General features: G+C 41.6%; 2 protein-coding genes across 2 annotated transcripts; both read left to right on the top strand.

Moving 5' to 3' along the window:
• The first annotated feature begins 243 nt into the window (after window positions 1-243).
• On the top strand, window positions 244-7590 carry ctsc (cathepsin C). Its single transcript, XM_069669095.1, has 8 exons — window positions 244-588; window positions 1336-1481; window positions 2241-2395; window positions 3740-3895; window positions 4349-4467; window positions 5792-5923; window positions 6319-6551; window positions 6725-7590. Exons 1-8 carry the CDS (start codon window positions 429-431, stop codon window positions 6989-6991), a joined length of 1368 nt encoding a protein of 455 aa, XP_069525196.1. The 5' UTR covers window positions 244-428; the 3' UTR covers window positions 6992-7590.
• A 721-nt stretch (window positions 7591-8311) lies between these two features.
• rab38a (RAB38a, member RAS oncogene family) lies at window positions 8312-16144 on the top strand. Its single transcript, XM_069668773.1, has 3 exons — window positions 8312-8513; window positions 11787-12067; window positions 15989-16144. Exons 1-3 carry the CDS (start codon window positions 8312-8314, stop codon window positions 16142-16144), a joined length of 639 nt encoding a protein of 212 aa, XP_069524874.1.
• The last annotated feature ends 3348 nt before the right edge of the window (window positions 16145-19492 follow it).

The raw sequence follows: 19492 nt of genomic DNA, 5'->3' as shown, positions 1-19492 counted from the left end.
GTGTGTGCTTCCTTGTTCGCTGAAAACTCGGAAGACATTGTCGAAGTGGAAGAGTGTAAAAGTCACGATGAGCTTCTTTTAACGGGCTGTGACCTCGTATATTTTTTTCTCAGTTAATCAATACACTTCAGTCGGAATACTCTCTGTTTTAAATGCCGGGAAAGTTAGCTAGCGAGCTATTTTGATAGTAAATTGTGCGCATGTGCGTTGTACTGTGGGTCATCAGTGAGCTATCTTGACCGTAGAGGTTGTAAATTGATCTTTGTAAAAAGTTTCAGTTTGCTTAAATAGCGGACAGGGGTTAACAGAGAAGACAAAGTGGGGCAGGAACTAAACAGGGTTAAACTTTTGGGCTTTTCTCAGAAACCGCAGATCTGGCTTCATAATTCATCAGGTGTTGTTAGCAGGTAAGCTAGCTGTGTCTGAAGATGAGGCTGAGCGGTGTGCTAGTGTGTGTGTTCCTGCTCTGGGTTGAGGGGTCGTGGGGTGACACACCGGCCAACTGCACCTATGAGGACCTGCTGGGGACATGGGTGTTCCAGGTGTCCAAAGGAGGACAGGACAAGACCATCAACTGCTCTGCTCAAGGTAAAGCGAAGCACCCACCATTGTAGTTTGAAACTGCTACACGGTCACATGGTCACACAACACAAGGGACGACAATAATAGTTTCGTAATTTGGAAAGCATGTGACATGTTTGGGCCTGTGACAGTCTGTACCTATTCAGCAGCAGCAGAGACAGAATGTACCAGGTGATTCACTTATCACTTCCTGTTGGTGAAAATAGCACTGGTCTGGTTTGAATGAGAACTTCGAAGCTTTATAATCAATCTATTTCCTACTTTTAATGTATCCAAGACACTCTCGTTGCTGACATGGTGTGTTTGTGTAATGGACTTCAGTGTCTTAACTGCCCCCTGCCACTGGTCTAAGAATGAAAAGTACTTTTTGTGTAAATTATGTTGCCATAGAAAACGGTCAATTTCACCACACTTTTCATTGATTTGTTTAAAAAAGGTGCAAGTTTCAGTCACAAGGAAATTTCTTGAGGCCTGACAGTGAAATGGCAGTGCTTGAATACAGCCCATAATTGCAGCATTGTCGACAGCTGTGTTGGCACTGTGTCCATAGTTACATACAAGTGCTGATTTATTGAAGTTTCCCTCAACTATCAAAACATATTATCTAGGCCTATAATCTGTTTGATTTTACTCAAAGAAAACTTCAAAAACTCTGAAATTTATAAATGTTCAATGGGGGAAAATAAAAACAAGTTACTAGAAACAGAAGTTGTACATTCCTTTTATAATGACATTTTATATGTTCCTCCTCAGCTACGGGTGAGAGCACGGTGACTGTGACCCTCGAAAAACTGTCTGTAGCCACAGACGAGCTGGGCAACACCGGCTTCTTCACCCTCATCTACAACCAGGGCTTTGAGGTGGTCATTAACGGATACAAATGGTTCGCCTTCTTCAAGGTAAAAGATGCACACACACAGCTCATTCTTTCTGAATGATAACTTCTGCATTTCGCCATCGAAGCTCTAAATCACAAAAGGAATTTTCTTTCCAGTTTAGCTTACACTGCAATTTACTGAAAATGTTTGCTTCAATTTAGTTCAGTTCCCATTTTTTAAATCTTTTACTCAGCTTATGTCATGCATTTTTGTTACTCCTTGAAGTAGCAGCTGACCACAAACATAATCTAGTCAACGCTCATCATTCTAAGCAATACGTGTCTGTTTACTGGAAATAATGTGTCCAGGAAGTAGCACTGTGGGTTAACATTTGCCTTGACATTAGATAAGTATTTCTTTTGCTCAATTTCCTTTCTTTGCCTTTTATCTGATACGATGCTATCTGGAAATTGTCTTCTTTATACCAACACCAGGCTAAAAGGTACGGGCCATATGCACTATTTAAGGCAGCTGTGTACTAGGTTAACAAGAAGTCATGTGTTACTCACATGACACTGAGTTGAAGGAAGTGCTGTAGCCTGTCTGTCAAAACTACATTATGACTTATCCACGTCTAGTTGGACTTCCCCCTTGTGTGGACTTGATTTAGCTTAACATAGCATTATTAGCAGACTGAGAAAGAATAACCAGATAAGTCTACAACACCCTGCCCAAAGTGTCTATAATTTAAGGTTAATGAATTAGTAGTTGTTTGTTTAATATTACATTACTGAATTGCATACCCACAACAAGCCTGAAGGTCAAACTGTCCGCTTTCAGTACACACAGGATGGCCCTAAGGTGACGAGCTACTGTGACCAGACCATGCCAGGGTGGGTGCACGATGTCCTGGGTAACAACTGGGCCTGCTTCGTCGGGAAGAAAGTGAAATCACTACCACCCCAGACGCACTACAAACCAGTCTTCAGCAGCAGGTATGTAGATAACCATAGCCTGGTACAGGCAAAGTTGAGAAACACAAAATAATGATCGAAACACTGGTGGACTTTGGCAAATGCACAGCTTGTTGCACACAGAATCTTGCTGCAGGCAGTGTTGATCCTTGCTTTCAGTGCACTCTTGACATCTCTGCTTTAATCAACACTTAGTTTTCCTCAGTTTTTCCTCCTCTGACATGAACAGAATTGACCTCAGTTGCACTAGTGATGCTTGGAAACGGCCCTCAAACCAGATTTTACAACCGAGGAATCTCATAGCTTGATTTATACCAGTTTGTTGTAATGGATAATCAGAGGTTTATGCAGATTTGATTTTTTTTGTTGTCTTAAACACAAAAGTCTGGACAAAATGGAGTTTCTTTTCGCCCACTGTTGTATGATAAGTAAATGGTTTTCAGAATTTTCTTAGTCTTTGCCCCAGCTGCTCTTTAGCACAGATTAAATTGAAAAGAATATATATTCTTCAAGTTCTCCAGAGTATGCTGCAGTGTCCTAACATTTACAGTGTTTGTTACTATATTGATGAAAGGATTAAATTACCCTTGTTTTTAGTACATGCTCTTCAGATAGCCATTGCAAACAATTAGTGTGCTTTTATGCTCAACATCCTGCTGGAAAAATATTTTCCCCACATAACTAGCGTGCATTAAGTAGAACAAAAGAGGTATTTCTCGGTCAGTTTTATCTTTAGAACTGTGAAAGTCACAAAGTCGGAAATGGTGACTCTGCATCTTCACACCTTTAGACTTTATCACGCCCTATTTTACTTGCATACATGAAGCTCACAACTTCAACTGAAAGTTTATACTTATTTTTATCTGTAGGCAACACATTCCTCCACTATGAAATGTGAACATTTGCAACCATGGTTATTATTTACACTTTAGTTTCATAGTAAGTGGATTCAAAACTGCAACACTCCCATTAAGACTGGAGTTGCTGGTTGTCTCTTATCTGGACTTTTACAAACTGCAGTACGATCTGTCTGCACATTATGTGGCTGTTGGTGTGGTCACTGCCTTTAATTGGATAAGAAGCAATTGCATTGAGTTGGGAGTTTAACTAACTCCTATATACTAACAATAGGGTGCAGTTTCTGACTGGAATTGTCTTTAGCCTTGGAGAGAAATCTAACTAACTAGCAGTAAGCATTACCATTCTTACTGTAGCAACAACTGTCAGGTGTGTATTCCATCTAAAATGTACATGCTAAGCGACTAACATTGATTTAATTCTGTAACTCACCAGCAACATTTTGTTGCAATTTTTCTCTGTTTGTGATCAGACGAGCTTTTCCATTTATTTATTTTTACCCTCCAGGCTGCTCCAGAAGCCGTACAAACACAACCTGGACTTCATTGATTCCATCAACTTGGCTCAGAAATCCTGGAAGGCCGTGGCCTACCCCGAGCACGAGATGTACACTCTGCAGGAGCTGCACTACAGATCAGGGGGGCCTGCCTCCCGGATCCCCATGTGAGCATTTATTTAGCATTTTCCAACACACTGTCACAGACCACCTCAGGGGTCAAGGAGGGTGAAAATTACTCGGCATAAATTGAAAATAGGATCTTTCTAAATTAATAAGTAGTGTGCTGAAAGGTTTCATATAACCATAATCTATTTTTCTTTGAATCCTGCAGGTATGTGTTATTCATTAGGTTGGGAGGTGCATTGAACTGCTCGTTTTCAGAGTACCAGTGCTTCTCTGTCCCTAAACGGATTTGATTCTTTTCATAAACCAAAATTATAATATGACCCCTTCTTTTAATGGGCTGTGAGGGCTCCGAGTACAGCTGAATGTTTTGCACCACACCTCTGCATAATCATCTGTTTGCTCTAAACTCGTGCATTTCATTCCCATAGTATCAGGATCTCTGTTAAACTGTTCATGCAAACTGTTGTTGTGATTCTTTCTTTCTACCCCAGGCGTGTTCGTCCCATGCCTGTAACAGCAGAAGTAGCCAAGATGGCGGCAGCTCTGCCTGAGCGCTGGGACTGGAGAAATGTTGACGGTGTTAACTTTCTCAGCCCTGTGCGAAACCAAGGTACCATGCAGTGATTGTACTGCAAAAAACTTGAAACATTGTTGCTTTTTTTTTTATACCCAGGAATCTATTTTAAAGGGCCAAAGAGTTCTCATTACCTATACACAAATATGATATGAGTACTTGAATTAGAAAATGCACACAATATAAATCTATATAAGACTTGCAGGACCTGAAATAGACAAATCCATACCTTTTGCACTGGAGCAGCTGTTGGTAAGAGCAGACACTGAACAGCAGCTCCACAGCTACTTTGCTCCCTCTTGGCAGGCCTGGGTCTGCTTTCTGCTGCTCCTGTGTTTCTGCACAGCCTGCTGTGTGAGTAGAGAGATTATTCGTGCTGAGTAGTTTGAGTGTCTGAGAGGGCCTCTGTAGGGCCGGGTTTAAGGATCTGGAGAGGGCTGAAGTGTTTCAATAGGAGTCCTCTAAGCCACTGCAGTGATGTGCAGCTTATTTTCCTTCAATGTTACCAGGCAGGTGGGTTTGGTAGGTTCCAATTCAGTCCACAAAAATTGGTAGGATGGAGGGTAAGTTGGTCTGGTAGGACTGTTTCTTTACTTTGCATGCAGCCCAGTGGATGAAAGTGGGGAGGGCACTGAAGCTTCATCAGTCCATCAGTCATCACGCCTATTTTACAAGAATCATCTCGCACTCATGACATCTTATTACAAAATCTTTTACAGGCATAAATTTAAAATACATTCATGATGGATACACCATCTTTGTGTAAAGAGACTTCAGGTCCTGGAACCAAAAAAAACTGGTCATAGTCGCCCTGACTTGAATCATTACTACAATTAAAGTCCCTGCAAATCCCCACAGCCTCTGTTCTTTGACCTAATTTGTCTCTGCAGAGCCTTTTACTAAGAGCCTGGTGTCTCACAGTGTGGATGGCAACCAGTGGCTTTAATCAGTGTAACTGCCTCTGTGCCTTGCTTCGACACTATGCATTACAACTAATGCACTTTAGTAGCATCTGTTCGATACCATTTCAGGCACTAATGAAAATTATGTAATACCCTTGCTGCAGTACACTTATCTACAATTTGCCAATTACTTATCTGCATCAGGTTGTGCAGGGGAACCTTTCACGTCTATTTGCATCATTGGATTATATTAAAAGTTGTTGCTTTTTTTTCTGCTTTTTTTTTAAGACGGTACCAAAAGATCCTTGTAATACAACACTATTTTAGAAAAATATCACCACTAACTACTGACTATGAAAGGTCTAGAGTTGACTCTGACTGTAAACAAAAACTACGTGAGCTAAATTATTCCAGTGCTGAGCAGCAGTTTGATTGAACTGTGTGCTGTTGTGTTTCAGCATCATGTGGTAGCTGCTACTCCTTCGCCTCCATGGGAATGCTGGAAGCCCGCATACGTATCCTCACCAACAACACAGAGAACCCCATCCTCAGCCCGCAACAGGTGGTCTCCTGCTCTGAGTACTCTCAAGGTAAACTAACACTCAATCTGAGACCCATCTCTGCTTCCTGACGGTATCAATTTATTTTACATGAAAATTGTTCCATAAGAGTATTGCATATGTAGAGTAGAATTCCATGATTATAATGTCTTACATTATTTATTCTGCTTAATAAATCTTATTAAAAACCTACAGCTGCCTTCCTCCCCAATCAGAACAAGTAGCGCTGAAGTGTTTTTTGTTTTTTGTTTAAAAAGTCAAGCATTTTAGAACTGCCCTTGATTAGTGCATTTTCTCTAATTATTTTGAAGAGTTCTGTTAAATGCCTCGTTTGACTTTTTCCATCTTTGACCACACGAGACATTTTACCTCCTAAAAACTTCCTCAAATTCAAACCAAGTAAACATTCTTCTCTCCTCTTCCAGGCTGTGATGGTGGGTTCCCGTACCTGATAGGGAAGTATGCACAGGATTTCGGCATTGTCGACGAGTCGTGCTTTCCGTATATTGGAAAGGACTCCCCATGTGGCGTTCCTCAAAACTGCGTCCGTGTATACACGGCACAATACAACTACGTCGGCGGGTTTTATGGCGGCTGCAGTGAGATGGCTATGATGCTGGATCTAGTTAAAAATGGACCCATGGGGGTCGCCTTTGAGGTACAATGGCTGCTTTTTCTTTACATCCAGCATGTGTTCACTGGCATTGTAGTGCTTGTTTTTAATAGGAACAATAAAGTCATGCAGCTTGGTAAAGCTTTCTGTGTCATAGGTTAAACTTTAATTTGACACAGTTGAAACATTAATCGTAAACTGTCTGTATCTTTCCACAGGTCTACCCTGACTTCATGCACTATAAGGAGGGCATCTACCACCACACCGGCCTCGCAGACCCCTTCAATCCCTTCGAGCTGACCAACCACGCCGTGCTGCTGGTCGGGTACGGCAGCTGCCACGTGACCGGGCAGAAGTACTGGATTGTCAAGAACAGCTGGGGCACCAAGTGGGGCGAGGATGGCTTCTTCCGAATCCGCCGGGGCAGTGACGAGTGTGCCATTGAGAGCATCGCAGTCGCAGCAAACCCCATCCCCAAACTGTAGAAGAGGAAACTGTATGGGAGGAGAGGGTGACGCCATGAGTCTCAATAGTGACACTTGGATTGAATCCCTGTGTAGCTCTGCTGTTTTCAATGTCTGCATGGAAATGAACCTAGAATCTGTAATTTTTCACACCAAGTGGCATATGTCACAGGAAACTGTTTAATCTCTAAAACCGATGGCACAACTTTTCTACAGCACCTAAAATTGAAGGCAAACTATCTCTCATTAGCTGCCTCTGAATGATTTTCTTGAAGCTTTAACTGCCAACACAAGCAAAGGGATTGGTACATACTGCCACAAAAAGATGGGTAGTAAATTTAAATTGTAACATTTAAAGGGAACTGACAGCTGAAGAGTTTGTTTGTCACCTTGATTCTTTGTCTCAGGGAAGCACAGCTGTGATATTATTGCATCATTTTGAATCCACGTCTGCCATGTTTTTCTGTGGAGCAATTTAAAGGGATTTCTTTATCAATAAAGGGATCAAACTCACAGTAGTGCCTTTTATTCTGTTGCTTGTTCAGTGTAAGAAGGATGTTATTTTATTGTGTTGTGAGATTTGCACTCTTTTTGTGACAGAATAAAAGCCTTTCCTGGGATCTTTTTTCTTTTCTTCTTTACTTGTGCTTATTAGTAGTTGTCTCTCCGACGACATAAAATGAACAGGAAGAGTTCCCAACCAAAAGTGTGAACATTTACGTGAGTAAACTTAGTTTTAATAAATTTATCATTAATTCTAAGTGTGCACACTTGAGTATATCTGTGAGGAAAATATTTTTTCTCCCACACTTCTGAACGCTTCAGATTTGACACAAAAACCAATCTTAAGTGCTTTTTCTGAATTTAACTAGAGTGTTACAAGTTGTTCAAAAAACTTCAGAACCAACTAAGCCCAAATTTTGACGTTAATTTATCTAAAAAAACAAACAAGCTTTAACAAGATATCCTTTCTGTTTTATAATGACTACTTTTCCTTCTTTTATTTTGACAAAAACTTTTATTTCAGTTAATTTAAAATGCATCACTTTTAATGGAGTATCACTATTAAGGGAGTTATCTAAAAGTTTTTCTCCTCTCAGATTTGGAGGTTGGAAATCTACCGTCACACACCAGCACTCAGCTGCCCTGCGTCAGTCACAAGGTCCAGACGTTTGTGCTCCACTTCCCTGCGTGGACCAGGGCGTACCTCACCTCCCCTTCTCTCTTCTCCCAGCTCTCTGTAGTTCTCTGTGCGCTGTCCTGTGCTTGCTCCCCTTTCCTCCCCTTCGGTCCTTTCCATTACGGAGGATTCATGCTCAGCTCTCGCCCTCCTCGGTCGCCATGCAGAACAACCACCAAAAGGAGCATCTCTATAAGATTCTTGTGATAGGGGACCTCGGAGTCGGCAAGACCAGCATCATCAAGCGCTATGTCCATCACAACTTCAGCCCCAACTACCGAGCCACCATCGGGGTGGACTTCGCTCTCAAAGTGCTCAACTGGGACCAGGAGACGGTGCGCCTACAGCTGTGGGACATCGCAGGTACGCTCCAACTTTTACGCACGGCTCATATGAAGAAGTAGGAGCAGGTGGGCAAACGGATATGGGACATTGTTGAGAAATGTGCCAATTTCTTGAAAAAGAAAGTAGACCTTCCCCACTTAAGTTATACGGGACTTACATTCTTTGACACAAACTTTTCAAGCGTTTTTGGAGTGAGTCCTGGGAGAGCATTTTGGAAGAATTAAAATAGTCGAAATTTGTAGGTAGTTAAAATAAAAGATGGAGGAAAGCTGTATTTACATTTTTTAATTGAGGAATGTGGAAAATGGAACATAATTTGTTTGACAATTGCACAAATGCACATCATCTATTGAGAACTCCGTTTTAAATCCAATTAGCTTCAGGCTACTTTAGAGATCAACGAATGCGGAAATTAAGTTTATAATTATGTGTTTTCTTTTTCAAACATTAACTGGTTTAATGAAGCTACTTCACATTCACAAATGTGGTGGCAATTATATATGTAACAATGAATCAAAAGTCCAGTCATTTTCGGTTAAAGCTTTCTAAGTAATAAATAGAGTTTTTATGAGCTGTTTAAATGGGAACTAAATCCGTTTTCCTGAAGGTTAGACCATACTTTTTCTTCTATTCAGAGGAAATTGAGGCCCTTTCAAAGGATTTAAGATGTACAGATAGTTTGGGGGTTAATCATAAAAAGACAGTGATCCACACTAGAGCATGAGACCATTTCGTCACAGTTGGAGGGATGATATAAAAGGTTATTCAGGGTTAATGTTCCTCATGTGTACCAGCTGACCTTCAGATCACAGATTACAAGTACAATTAAATGTTTCTCTTCATTTAAATTCATAATAACACACCTTAGCCTGCTTTACTGCAGCTTTAATCACCATTTAGAGCATTAATAAACCTCAATGACCTTTTTAGGGCATCATGAGCCCACGTGATGCAACGGAAACCATGGCAACTGTTGGCCATTAGGATTGTTTCTTGTCGTTTCTATGAACCGAGTTATCAGCTGGAAGGTTGAGCCTAAACATTTAGTTTTTTCTCTACAACCAGAGCACAATAGTAACACAGATTCAAGCTTATCACAAAACCATGAATCTTTTTTAAGGCATTTTTCTTCTGGATTAGCAGCTAGCATTGCCAGAGTTTCTGTTACCTCTTCACCAACAACTACTGTAGTTTTCCTGCTATAAAACTCCTTTGATACACCTTAAAGGATCTCTCACTACCTAAACAACCGAGTAATTACATTACACATCCATACATACTTAGATATCTTTAAATTCTCCTGCTCATATTTTGTATTTTCAGCTCTTTATATGAACATTTATTTAGTCAAACTGGCTGTTTGATAAGGAAAATACAAGTATAAGGAAATTGGAACTTCTGACATCTTTTTCTCAGCCAGTATTTAAAGATGTGCTTTCCTCATACGAACACATAAAGCAGATATAATACAGGCCTTTGAGTGGGATGCTGCTGGGTGTGATAACAGATCTAAAGGCTACAGAGGTCTCATCTCACATGAGTGTCGGCTGAGGTTTAGAGGAATCCTCTGACCTGCTGCTCTCTCCCCTCCTGTGCGCCCTCTCCAGTAGGCGCAGGCAGTCATGTGTCTCAAACTCATGTGAGGGAGATTTGAGGCCCGAGCTGGTGTATACAGAAAGCTTTTATTGTGAACTAAAGATGAGTGGCTCCCTCGGAGGAAAACTGCCATTGGTCTGCGCTGTATGCGCCTAATTCGCTCGCCCTTTAGATGTGGATGCCTCGAGGTGGGAAAGACACTTTAATGTTAGTTCTGCATAGTTTAGGTGAGCTGTGTCCATTACAGGATCATGCAGGCTTCTCCATTTAGTTATGTTTGGAGGGTTTGGTGATGGCCTAAAGTTTCTCATGCCACTGATGTAATAAATCTGTTGACATTTCCCAAGACACATAATGACATCAACCGCTCTATATTTAGCTGCCATTTTTCTACAGCCAAGGTTAGCTGCTGAAGCTAACCCCAAGAAGATGAATGACGCTGATAGAGGGCTCATTTGGGGGGCTGCTCTGACTTTTGAAATAGTATAGATGTACATGTTGGGCTGTGGAAGTCTGTGCTTACAAACCAGGTTTGACTCCAGATGTTTTGGGCCTCTGCTCTACTTCATTAAAGCTCATTTTTGCCACATTAAATCGCTGCTTATGAACCCAATGACTCTTTACATTAGGAAACTAATGTACCTACTTTCTCTATCTACTTCTTACTGTGAGCATTTGGTCCTAATACACAAAGTATGGCTTATATCTCCTTTTTTTCTGTCAAGAGCAGCTGGCACCAAGACAACATCTGAATCAAAAACCCCACGCAGTCCTGATAAAGCACATGAACACAAGTTTTAACTGTAACTCTCATGATTTATAATACACAAGACCTTAACTTTGATTTCGGAGATATACTTTTGTTGTGTAACCATCTTTTTAATCGGCTGTTATTCATCTGCTGTAAAGTCAGCGCCCCGGAAACAAGAGTATGTTTGCGGTGGCTTTCACACAGAGGTACAAACACTTGGGATAAAGTAATTATAGTATAACACTTCTTAATATGATGCAAGCTTGTCCTTCTGATACTGCATGTCCTTGGAGAAGTCACACCTCCTCCCAGCTGCTCTGCTGCTGACCCTGTGCTCTCATCCACCTGTGCAAAGCAGCAGATTCACAGATATCTTCACCACAATGCAAACTGCTTCTGTTAGGATCACATTATCAGTTTTTGTTATAAGCCCACAGTATGAGGATGTCTTGCCGACCTGCTGATTGTATCCTGTATGTGTGAGACTGGTACTGATGGTGCTCCAGCAGAAGCTATGGATGGGAAAATCAGTGTGGATACAACATTCCAGCAGAGCTTATCGAATTAATTTTACCCTCAGGAATGTTTTACAGGCAAGTTCACAAGCAGGCGCCTAGACGCATACCAAAGACACCTTTCTCCTCCTCAAATCCTGTCTTTATCGGTGACTAAATCTTTTCGCTCTCCCTTTTCAGCTCGCTTACCGCTACAAACATGCATTTAATTCTGCGTGTGTGTATCTGAGTGTGTGTTTGAGAGAGCTGGAGAGGTTTGTTGGGAATGCTTGCATGGTAGCACATATGAGACGAGTGTGATAACTAGGATAAATCAGACGATTCAAATTAAAGTGTGCATTAATTAACATTAGCATACTTCCACACTGGCTCCAAATCAGTTTCTATGTGTTCATACATCTATGTTTCCTGTCCCTGTGTGTCTTCCAGGTCAGGAGAGGTTTGGCAACATGACCCGTGTGTACTACCGCGAGGCCATGGGCGCCTTCATCGTGTTCGACGTCACGAGGCCCGCCTCCTTTGAGGCCATCACCAAATGGAAGGAGGACTTGGATTCCAAACTGACACTAGCCAATGGGAAAAATGTAGCCACTGTGCTTTTGGCTAACAAATGTGACCAGGGTCGGGAAGTACTGACCAATAACGGAATAAAGATGGAGCAGTTCTGCCAGGAGAACGGCTTTGTGGGATGGTACGAGACGTCAGCTAAGGTGAGAAACGCACACAAACACATATAAAGCGGTACTCAGCGAGCAGGATGATGCTGTGAAGAGCAGCTTTCAGCAGGAGCCTCTCTGGGCGTGTACTTCCTGTTCAAATGTCTTTGAGAAGCAGCTGACTCCTTAGCAGCTCCACTATATACGACCTGGCATCTTATTACCCCGTGGAGATGCCACCACAGAGGCACACTCTGAAATCTTTTTAAAGTGCTGAGTTTAACTGTCTCTCACTCTGCTCTGTATTTGCATATGAATAAGAGGCCTCAGTCAGTGCGCTCTGCTGCTTTTTCGCAGATTTGCTGCTGTGATTTTCAGCTGTATCTGCATCAGGTGCTCCTTCATCCAGACAGGAAGCCAAGGAACGTGCAGGGAAGATGTCAGTCAACTTTTTTCTTTCTGACTGAAACAGATATTAAAGGAATAGTGTGAAATATTTGGAAAGATGATTCAAACCTTTCCTGAGAGTTAGATAAGAAGAGTGATACCACTCTCATGTCCTTGTGGTAAATTTGAAGCTTGAGCCAGGAGACGGTTAGCTTAGCTTAGCATAAAGAAAGAAAACGGGGACAGCTAGCTTGCCGTTATCTTAAGGTTATAAGCACACCAGTGCTTTTGTTATAATATTGACAAACGTTTAGCTGGTATTTGATGCAAAAACAAGACAAAGAACAAAAGAGAATCAGTACTAGGGGTGGGAATCGCAGGATAGCTTACTATACGCGATACGATGCGCGATATGATACGCTCACGATATCTGATTAACTTCTTATTCGGCCAATTAATTTCTGTTCATGTAACCCTCATTCATGTCATAAGGAGCACAGCGAGGAGTCGTGAAGTAGTGAAACGGTGAGTCAAAATGGCAGAGAAATCTGTTGAGAGCGCTGTACGTTTGTAAATTAAAATATCGCTTTGTCCCACCCCTAATTAATACATTGGATAAAGTAACAAGAGATGGATGCCACTTATGAATGAAACATCGCAATATTAATGTTAAACTTACAGTATGTTGCCAGTTTTAGTGTGTTTCAGTTAATCTAAAAACACCATGTAACATATACAGTCTTTATTGGACCCAAAGCAGCAGCAGAAACATAAACACAAACTTGATGAAAACTTTACAAAACTTTAACAATTTAAAGTTCAGTGTGACTCAAGACTCAGTGATGCAGACTGGAGCGGAAGAATGTGGTGGGTGAATTCTGACTGTGAGGACTCACCCACTTATACACTAACACAGAGACGCACCAGCACAAGCCTGTTTATAGCAGCTGATGTGGAGCAGGAATCTCACAGCTGGATGAGAAGGGGAGACACAAAATAGTATTCTACTCACTCCTGTTTTGTTTGATTCCTTTGACAATTGGATGTACAAATTGAAAACATTCAAAACAACCAAGATGAACAACCCAATCTATTTATTTATTCCTTGGCTCATTCCCTAGTTTTGCGCCAAAATTATCGTGAAATACATCAACCAAGTGTCCTTCTGAATAACAAACTCATAAACAGACCAACAAACTGCAGTGAAGGAACAATTAAGGCGGCCAGGATTACCTCAGGATTTAGGCTGTTCAAATCAAGGCAGTAAACCAGTGGAAGTATTTTGAGACTTAACTTGACCTGGTATGTGTGTAACAACCTGGTTTACACTGCAGATTCTGAAGTGAGCACAAGAAGGCCTTTGTTTTGTGTTTATGAAAAGCTGCCAAAATACAGCAGCATCCGTGCAGCTATTGTACAGCAAGAGTCGCAGCTAGTTATATATGTGACATACTGTGAGCCCGCTGCTAAATAACCTGCCAGAAGAATATCCACTGGGCACGCTCTGCATGCACAAGAAAACACAAGGAGAGAAATGAAGCTGGCAGATAGTAGAAAATGTGTTTTGTTTGTTTTATTTTGAAAGAGTCTTTTGTTCCAGTTCTTACACATATACCTAGGTTAAGATACTGATAGATCCTGACGTGGCACAGAAGGGTTTGTGTGTGGAGAAGACAGCACTGTGTAACATCCCACTGAGCACATTGTTAGATCTAATGAATATTCAGTGTTTCAGCTGCTCCTGCATCACGCCTCACATATAAAGAAAGTGTGTGCATGTCTCTTATCAGTACTCTGTGCTGCTCCTCTCCTCATGTGAACCTGACTTTACCACCCAGGGCCATTCATCAAGTTTATTCAGCCTTCAGCTCTGGTCCAAGTGGCTCTAAATCCTTTGTGTGGCTGCGGTGAAGAGAATGGTTGCTTTTGGGTTTTATTTTGAAGGGTGGAATAGGTCTGTGAATCAGGCAGGACAAGTGTTTTTAGGATTATCTCTCAGCTGTATAATGCTGGATGTGTTAATTTCATAATACACGATAGCTTTTCATTTTGTCAGAGTTGTGTAAGAGGCACAACCATATAACTATGCCTGGTTTCCTGACCTGTGCTGCATGTAATCCCCCGTCTCTGTGCTCACTTCCTGTCTGTGTCCAATGAAGGCAAAGTGCTCTCAAAAACACGATAAAAACAATACTTGCAGCAGTGCACCTTATTAGAAATTTATTTTATAGCAAAATGAGCAGCACTTGAAACATTTCCCCTCTGTTTTGTTCACAAAACTTTTCTGTTGTGAGTACTTTTTATTTAAAACATCACATTAACTCTATTTTACTGGCACGGCGTTCATTCTCTCCTGTTAATATCAAATCAAAGCTTTCATCTGTCACAGAAAAGGCACAAATATTTTTTTCTCTTGATCTAAGTTACAGAGGACATCACTGAAAATATTTTATCATTAAATTTAATTTGGGTTCCAATTTGAATCTGTAAAGAGTAAACATGAGTATTTGTCTTTGAGCGTAGCACTTTGGGGTATAGATTATAACCACCCCTGCCCAAAATGAGGATAAATATATTTTACTGTCTGCAAAAGCCTGTAAAGATCGAAGATTTAAAGACCCCCTCCAGTGAAAATCAAGATTTTAACCTTGTAAACATCTCCATGTGGTGTTTTTCATGTGCTACAAGACATATCAGGGACAACATAAGCAGTCATCTCCATGGCTGGGCCTGTCTGCTTATAAACTGCAGTGTACCAAGGACAGGCTGAACAACACGTTTTCAGATTGGCAGGTTTGAGATGTCACAAACCTAAGGAGCCAATCCCGTTAATGGACGGGGTGACGCTATGCATATCATTATGTGTAACCTATGGCAACCACTTCGCGAGCCAGCTGTAACCGTCATCGTCATTTTTGCAAACTCACTACTGACTACAAACGATAAAGTGGTAATCTCGAAGATCTTAGTTTGGTTCTCTTTGGCGGCACCTATGGCCATAAACGGTAATTGCCCAGATATCCAAACAGTGTTGCATGTGTGACGTCCACGGTTGCTGACGGTCCTATTCTTTTTAAGACTGTTTGCCTTCATCTGAGCATCGACTTTGTTTCTTTTTCTTTGGATTTCCACTTATTTTTGAAGTTTTATCTGTAGTTATTGATCTTTTCTTTGTTTGTTCAGCCATAGTAGATTACTATCACAACACTTGCAGAGACCAGACCAGCCACTGCTGCCACTTAACAGACATTTATTTTAAATGAAAATCATTTTAATACAGATATTTCACTGCATTTGTTTGCTCACTCATCACATTCTGTGTTTTTCTTCTAGTATTTCTAGTATTGTGTGTGTGTAAAGAATGGATGAGAAGTGCCTTCTCACTTTGTGTTCACATCATGGCTGCTGGCTGAGACCTCATCCATCCACTTACTTTAGAAATGCTCTGTCTGGTTCACTCACCTGCTCTCACATGCTTTTCTTTCTGCACTTATGTTGTCTCTTCTATAAGAGTGTTTGCATTAATCGATTTCTCCCTCCTTGTCTCTTTCCCTCTCCACCTCTTTATTTGCTTCCTTTCTTCTCCAGGAAAACATCAACATCGATGAAGCAGCGAACTGCCTGGTGAAACACATCATCGCCAGCGAAAACGACATGCTCCAGTCAGAGGTGCCCGACACCATCACCCCCCAGCTAGAGAAGGACAAAGGCGGGACATGCTCCTCCTGCTTCAGAGCCCAGTAACACCTATTTTTATGTCCCATTACAACAGAGTCCAGATTGTCTGTGCGCAGGAGGCCGAGGGAGAACCACCTCTGCTGTTTTTGTAACCGATGTGTGGGTGCCGGCTCTTCTCCTGTTGTCTTTGCTGTGGGGTGGGGGGGTGGGGGGGTAGGGGGGAGGTGGATGACATCCTGCCCATAAATGGATTGATTGAAGCAGAGACAGAAAGAGAGAAAGAGGGATGGATGCAGCTGTGTTGCGCTTGTCAAAGGCAAGGTCACCCTCTGGGCGACATCAAGCCTTGACACTGCCACTTCTGTTACCATGGAGACCAGAGTTAATGAACACATGCTCAGAAAGATTGCAGCAAATCACAGTATAACCACCTAAAGTCCGCGGAGGCAATCTCTGTTAACAAATCATGTTATCTGTCTGTCTTTCTCTGTTCTTCTCCTTCTTTTGGTCCCTTCATCTCCCTCTTTCTCCTCCTTTATTCTCTTACCCACTCTTTTATCCTTTTTCTCGCTCTCCTCCTCCCTCCCCGACAGCATCTTTTAGTTTCTCACACGTCACTCTGGACTTCTAGGTGGGCAAAAAGCGCATTTATATCTCTTAATTCAATGGTTTTATATTAAATTTATACTCCACCGTTCAATACTTGTAATATTTGTAATTATGGGATAAATGCATATATATATGCAGTATATGTATACAAACATGTACATATTATTTACAGTATATTGTGACAGATTATAGAACCAAAGATGTATCCAATTTTCAACATGTTCATATGAATAAACCATAGCTTTACTGACCTGTGCCTGGATGTGAGTCTGTGTTTTCATGCTCTGCACACTCGGGTGGTTTTAGTTACTGTGACGTAATCCAACTCTGATTAAGTAATGCCCCCTGCTAACAGGTGAACTTTGACCATTTAACCATCATCAAAGAAGTACTTTACTACGAACCAAGTAAAGGGAATGAGGAGCACTCCCATTGGCTGTTAAGGGCAAACATTTCAGTGGTCATTTTCTAACATAAAAAGTGCACTAGATTGTTCTTTAACTTTTTTGTCAAGAAAGAAAGCGGGTTTCACCGTCTATCTTATCTGTGTCCTCTTATATACAGTGTATTTGTTTTAAGTCCTGCTGCACGGTGGTGAAGTGGTTCGTGCTGTCGCCTCACAGCTAGACGATTCCTCGGTTAAATCCCGTTTCGGACTAAATGGGCCTTGCCGTGTGGAGTTTGCATGTTATCCCCGTGCATGCGTGGGTTCCCTCCGGTTCTCCTGCTTCCTCCCACAGTCGATCGACTCATTAGGTTCACTGGTGACTCTAAATTTGTGAGCATGAAAGGTTGTCTGTCTCTGTGTGTCAGCCCTGTGATTGACTAGCAATCAGTCCAGAGTGTACCCCGCCTCTCGCCCAATGACAGCTGAGATTGCTCCAGCCCCCCCTGCAATCCTGAACAGGATACGCAGTATAGATAATTGATGGATGTTTTTTAAGTCCCATACACAGTTTTAACAACAAATATTAGGCTCTAGTGTTTCTTAAAGGGATCCCTGGTGCAAAGAAAATCCATTTGAGGGTTTTCAAATCTCCATCCAAGTGGTTTGTTTCTGGATTGTGATCAGATGATACTTGATTGACACCTCCCTGTTATTTCTGGGTTAAACCACTATCAAGCTTGTAGGTGATATAAAGAAAGATGATCCAATTTTCATTGAAAACATCATTAGTGATCAAAGTTACGTCATTCTTACTGAATCTACATAAAAAAAGTCACAGATTTGGTCAAAACATAACCACAGAATCTATTTCTAATTTGCTGTGTCTCTTTTTTTTGAAACACTTCAGCCTTGTGGGCAAAACTTTTTTCCTTCTTCTGAGAGGAGCATTTTGTTTTCTCTGCTGTTTTTCTGTGTATGTGTGTGTGTGTGTGTGTGTGTGTGTGTGTGTGTGTGTGTGTGTGTGTGTGTGTGTGTTTTGCTGTTCCCTCCCACTAATGTGCACAAAATCTGATTTCACAGAGGAAAAGTTCGGCTTCCAGCAGAATAGTTCTTGTTAGTTTTTTCCCTCCTCAGTGACCTACTTGTGACAAGCCATGTTTTAGCCATCTTTACCTTCACACTTGACACCACTGCAGGATATTATTATAGACGCACTGTAACTTTAAACACACCTATTAGGGTCACGACTTATACTGTGCATAGAATTTCTTTATAGTGATGGATGGCTAGCTAGTTTGAGCCACCAACTCCATCTTTTTTAACCAAATAAAAGCAGTCACACACAAAATAAAACAAGGCCGGGGCCATTTGTGTTAGTTGTGCCTGCTTTTTAACTCATAGAATCACTAATTAAAGGTGTTGCTTGGGTTAATAAACTACTTGTAGGTCTACAAACTCCGTACCAAAACATTACTCTGCCACTGTGAATCCCTTTTCCACCCGTCCTCTCATTTCCTCTGCCCTAGACCAACTCTCTGTCTATTCATCGCCCTCTAAAGATAACACTTTGTGCCTGGTTTAACACCGTGCTCTCTTTTCATCCGAGCAAGACAAAGACACAATCTTTTGTTCATCAGAGTCTCAGTCGGATATTGGTTTAGAGGTGAGGGCACGCGCTGGAGAAAGACAGTGTCACCCTCTAATTTGTAATAATTAGATCAGATTTTCTGCATCGATGTAGCAATTTGTGAGTGAAAACACACGGGTCAGAGGGGGCGAGGAGGGGGAGGAGGCTATACGACTGTGGAGTAATGTGGGAATGTTCTCATGTGTTGTGTGTCAGAAGCTGACCGCCTCTGTACGCCCACACACACGCTGACACACAAACATACACAGATGATCAGAAGATTTCACAGATTTATCGCTCGCTCTCTGCTGGTCTCTACAGCAACAAGCGAGAGCGAGAGAGCATAGTTTCTCTTTACATCTTACAGGCCCTGTCCTTGTACTTCTCCTTGATTCCTTTTCCATGTAACAGAGGGAGAAAAAAAGGAGAGAGAGAGAGCGAGAGAGAGAGAGGACCCATAACAAGGGACTGTAATCACAAGACTTCTCAGTCATACAGGATAAGGAGGGAATAAGCTGCACGTGATTTCAGGACAAACACTTAAAGTCTTTCTTTCTCTGCCTCTTTCTCACACACACACACACACACACACACACACACACCAATACGTGTGCACACAGCTTTACCTTACAGAGCCATCACGATTGTTGAGTTGTTTTAAATGTTTTTAATATTAGTCAGACAAACTTTACAAGAGGAATATACTGTATTTCCCCTCGGGTTCCAATAAGTGCATCCACTTTAAATTGAGCTACTTGTTCTCACATTTTCAAAGAAAAAATGTCCCCTT

The sequence above is a fragment of the Semicossyphus pulcher genome, unplaced genomic scaffold, assembly GCF_022749685.1.
Source record: "Semicossyphus pulcher isolate SPU_LCO1_2020_fin unplaced genomic scaffold, fSemPul1.0.p SCAF_19, whole genome shotgun sequence".
Lineage (NCBI taxonomy): Eukaryota > Metazoa > Chordata > Actinopteri > Labriformes > Labridae > Semicossyphus > Semicossyphus pulcher.
Note: the sequence above shows the minus strand (reverse complement) of the source record. Positions and strands in the feature narration are given on the sequence as shown.

Excerpts from the sequence above, each read along its gene's own strand:
- rab38a (XM_069668773.1), top strand. The coding sequence starts at position 8,312 with ATGCAGAACAACCACCAAAAGGAGCATCTCTATAAGATTCTTGTGATA. Across the intron at positions 8,514-11,786 it reads ACAGCTGTGGGACATCGCAG|GTCAGGAGAGGTTTGGCAAC; the intron begins GTACGCTCCAAC and ends TGTGTCTTCCAG. Across the intron at positions 12,068-15,988 it reads GGTACGAGACGTCAGCTAAG|GAAAACATCAACATCGATGA; the intron begins GTGAGAAACGCA and ends TTTCTTCTCCAG.
- ctsc (XM_069669095.1), top strand. The coding sequence starts at position 429 with ATGAGGCTGAGCGGTGTGCTAGTGTGTGTGTTCCTGCTCTGGGTTGAG. Across the intron at positions 589-1,335 it reads CATCAACTGCTCTGCTCAAG|CTACGGGTGAGAGCACGGTG; the intron begins GTAAAGCGAAGC and ends GTTCCTCCTCAG. Across the intron at positions 1,482-2,240 it reads AATGGTTCGCCTTCTTCAAG|TACACACAGGATGGCCCTAA; the intron begins GTAAAAGATGCA and ends GTCCGCTTTCAG.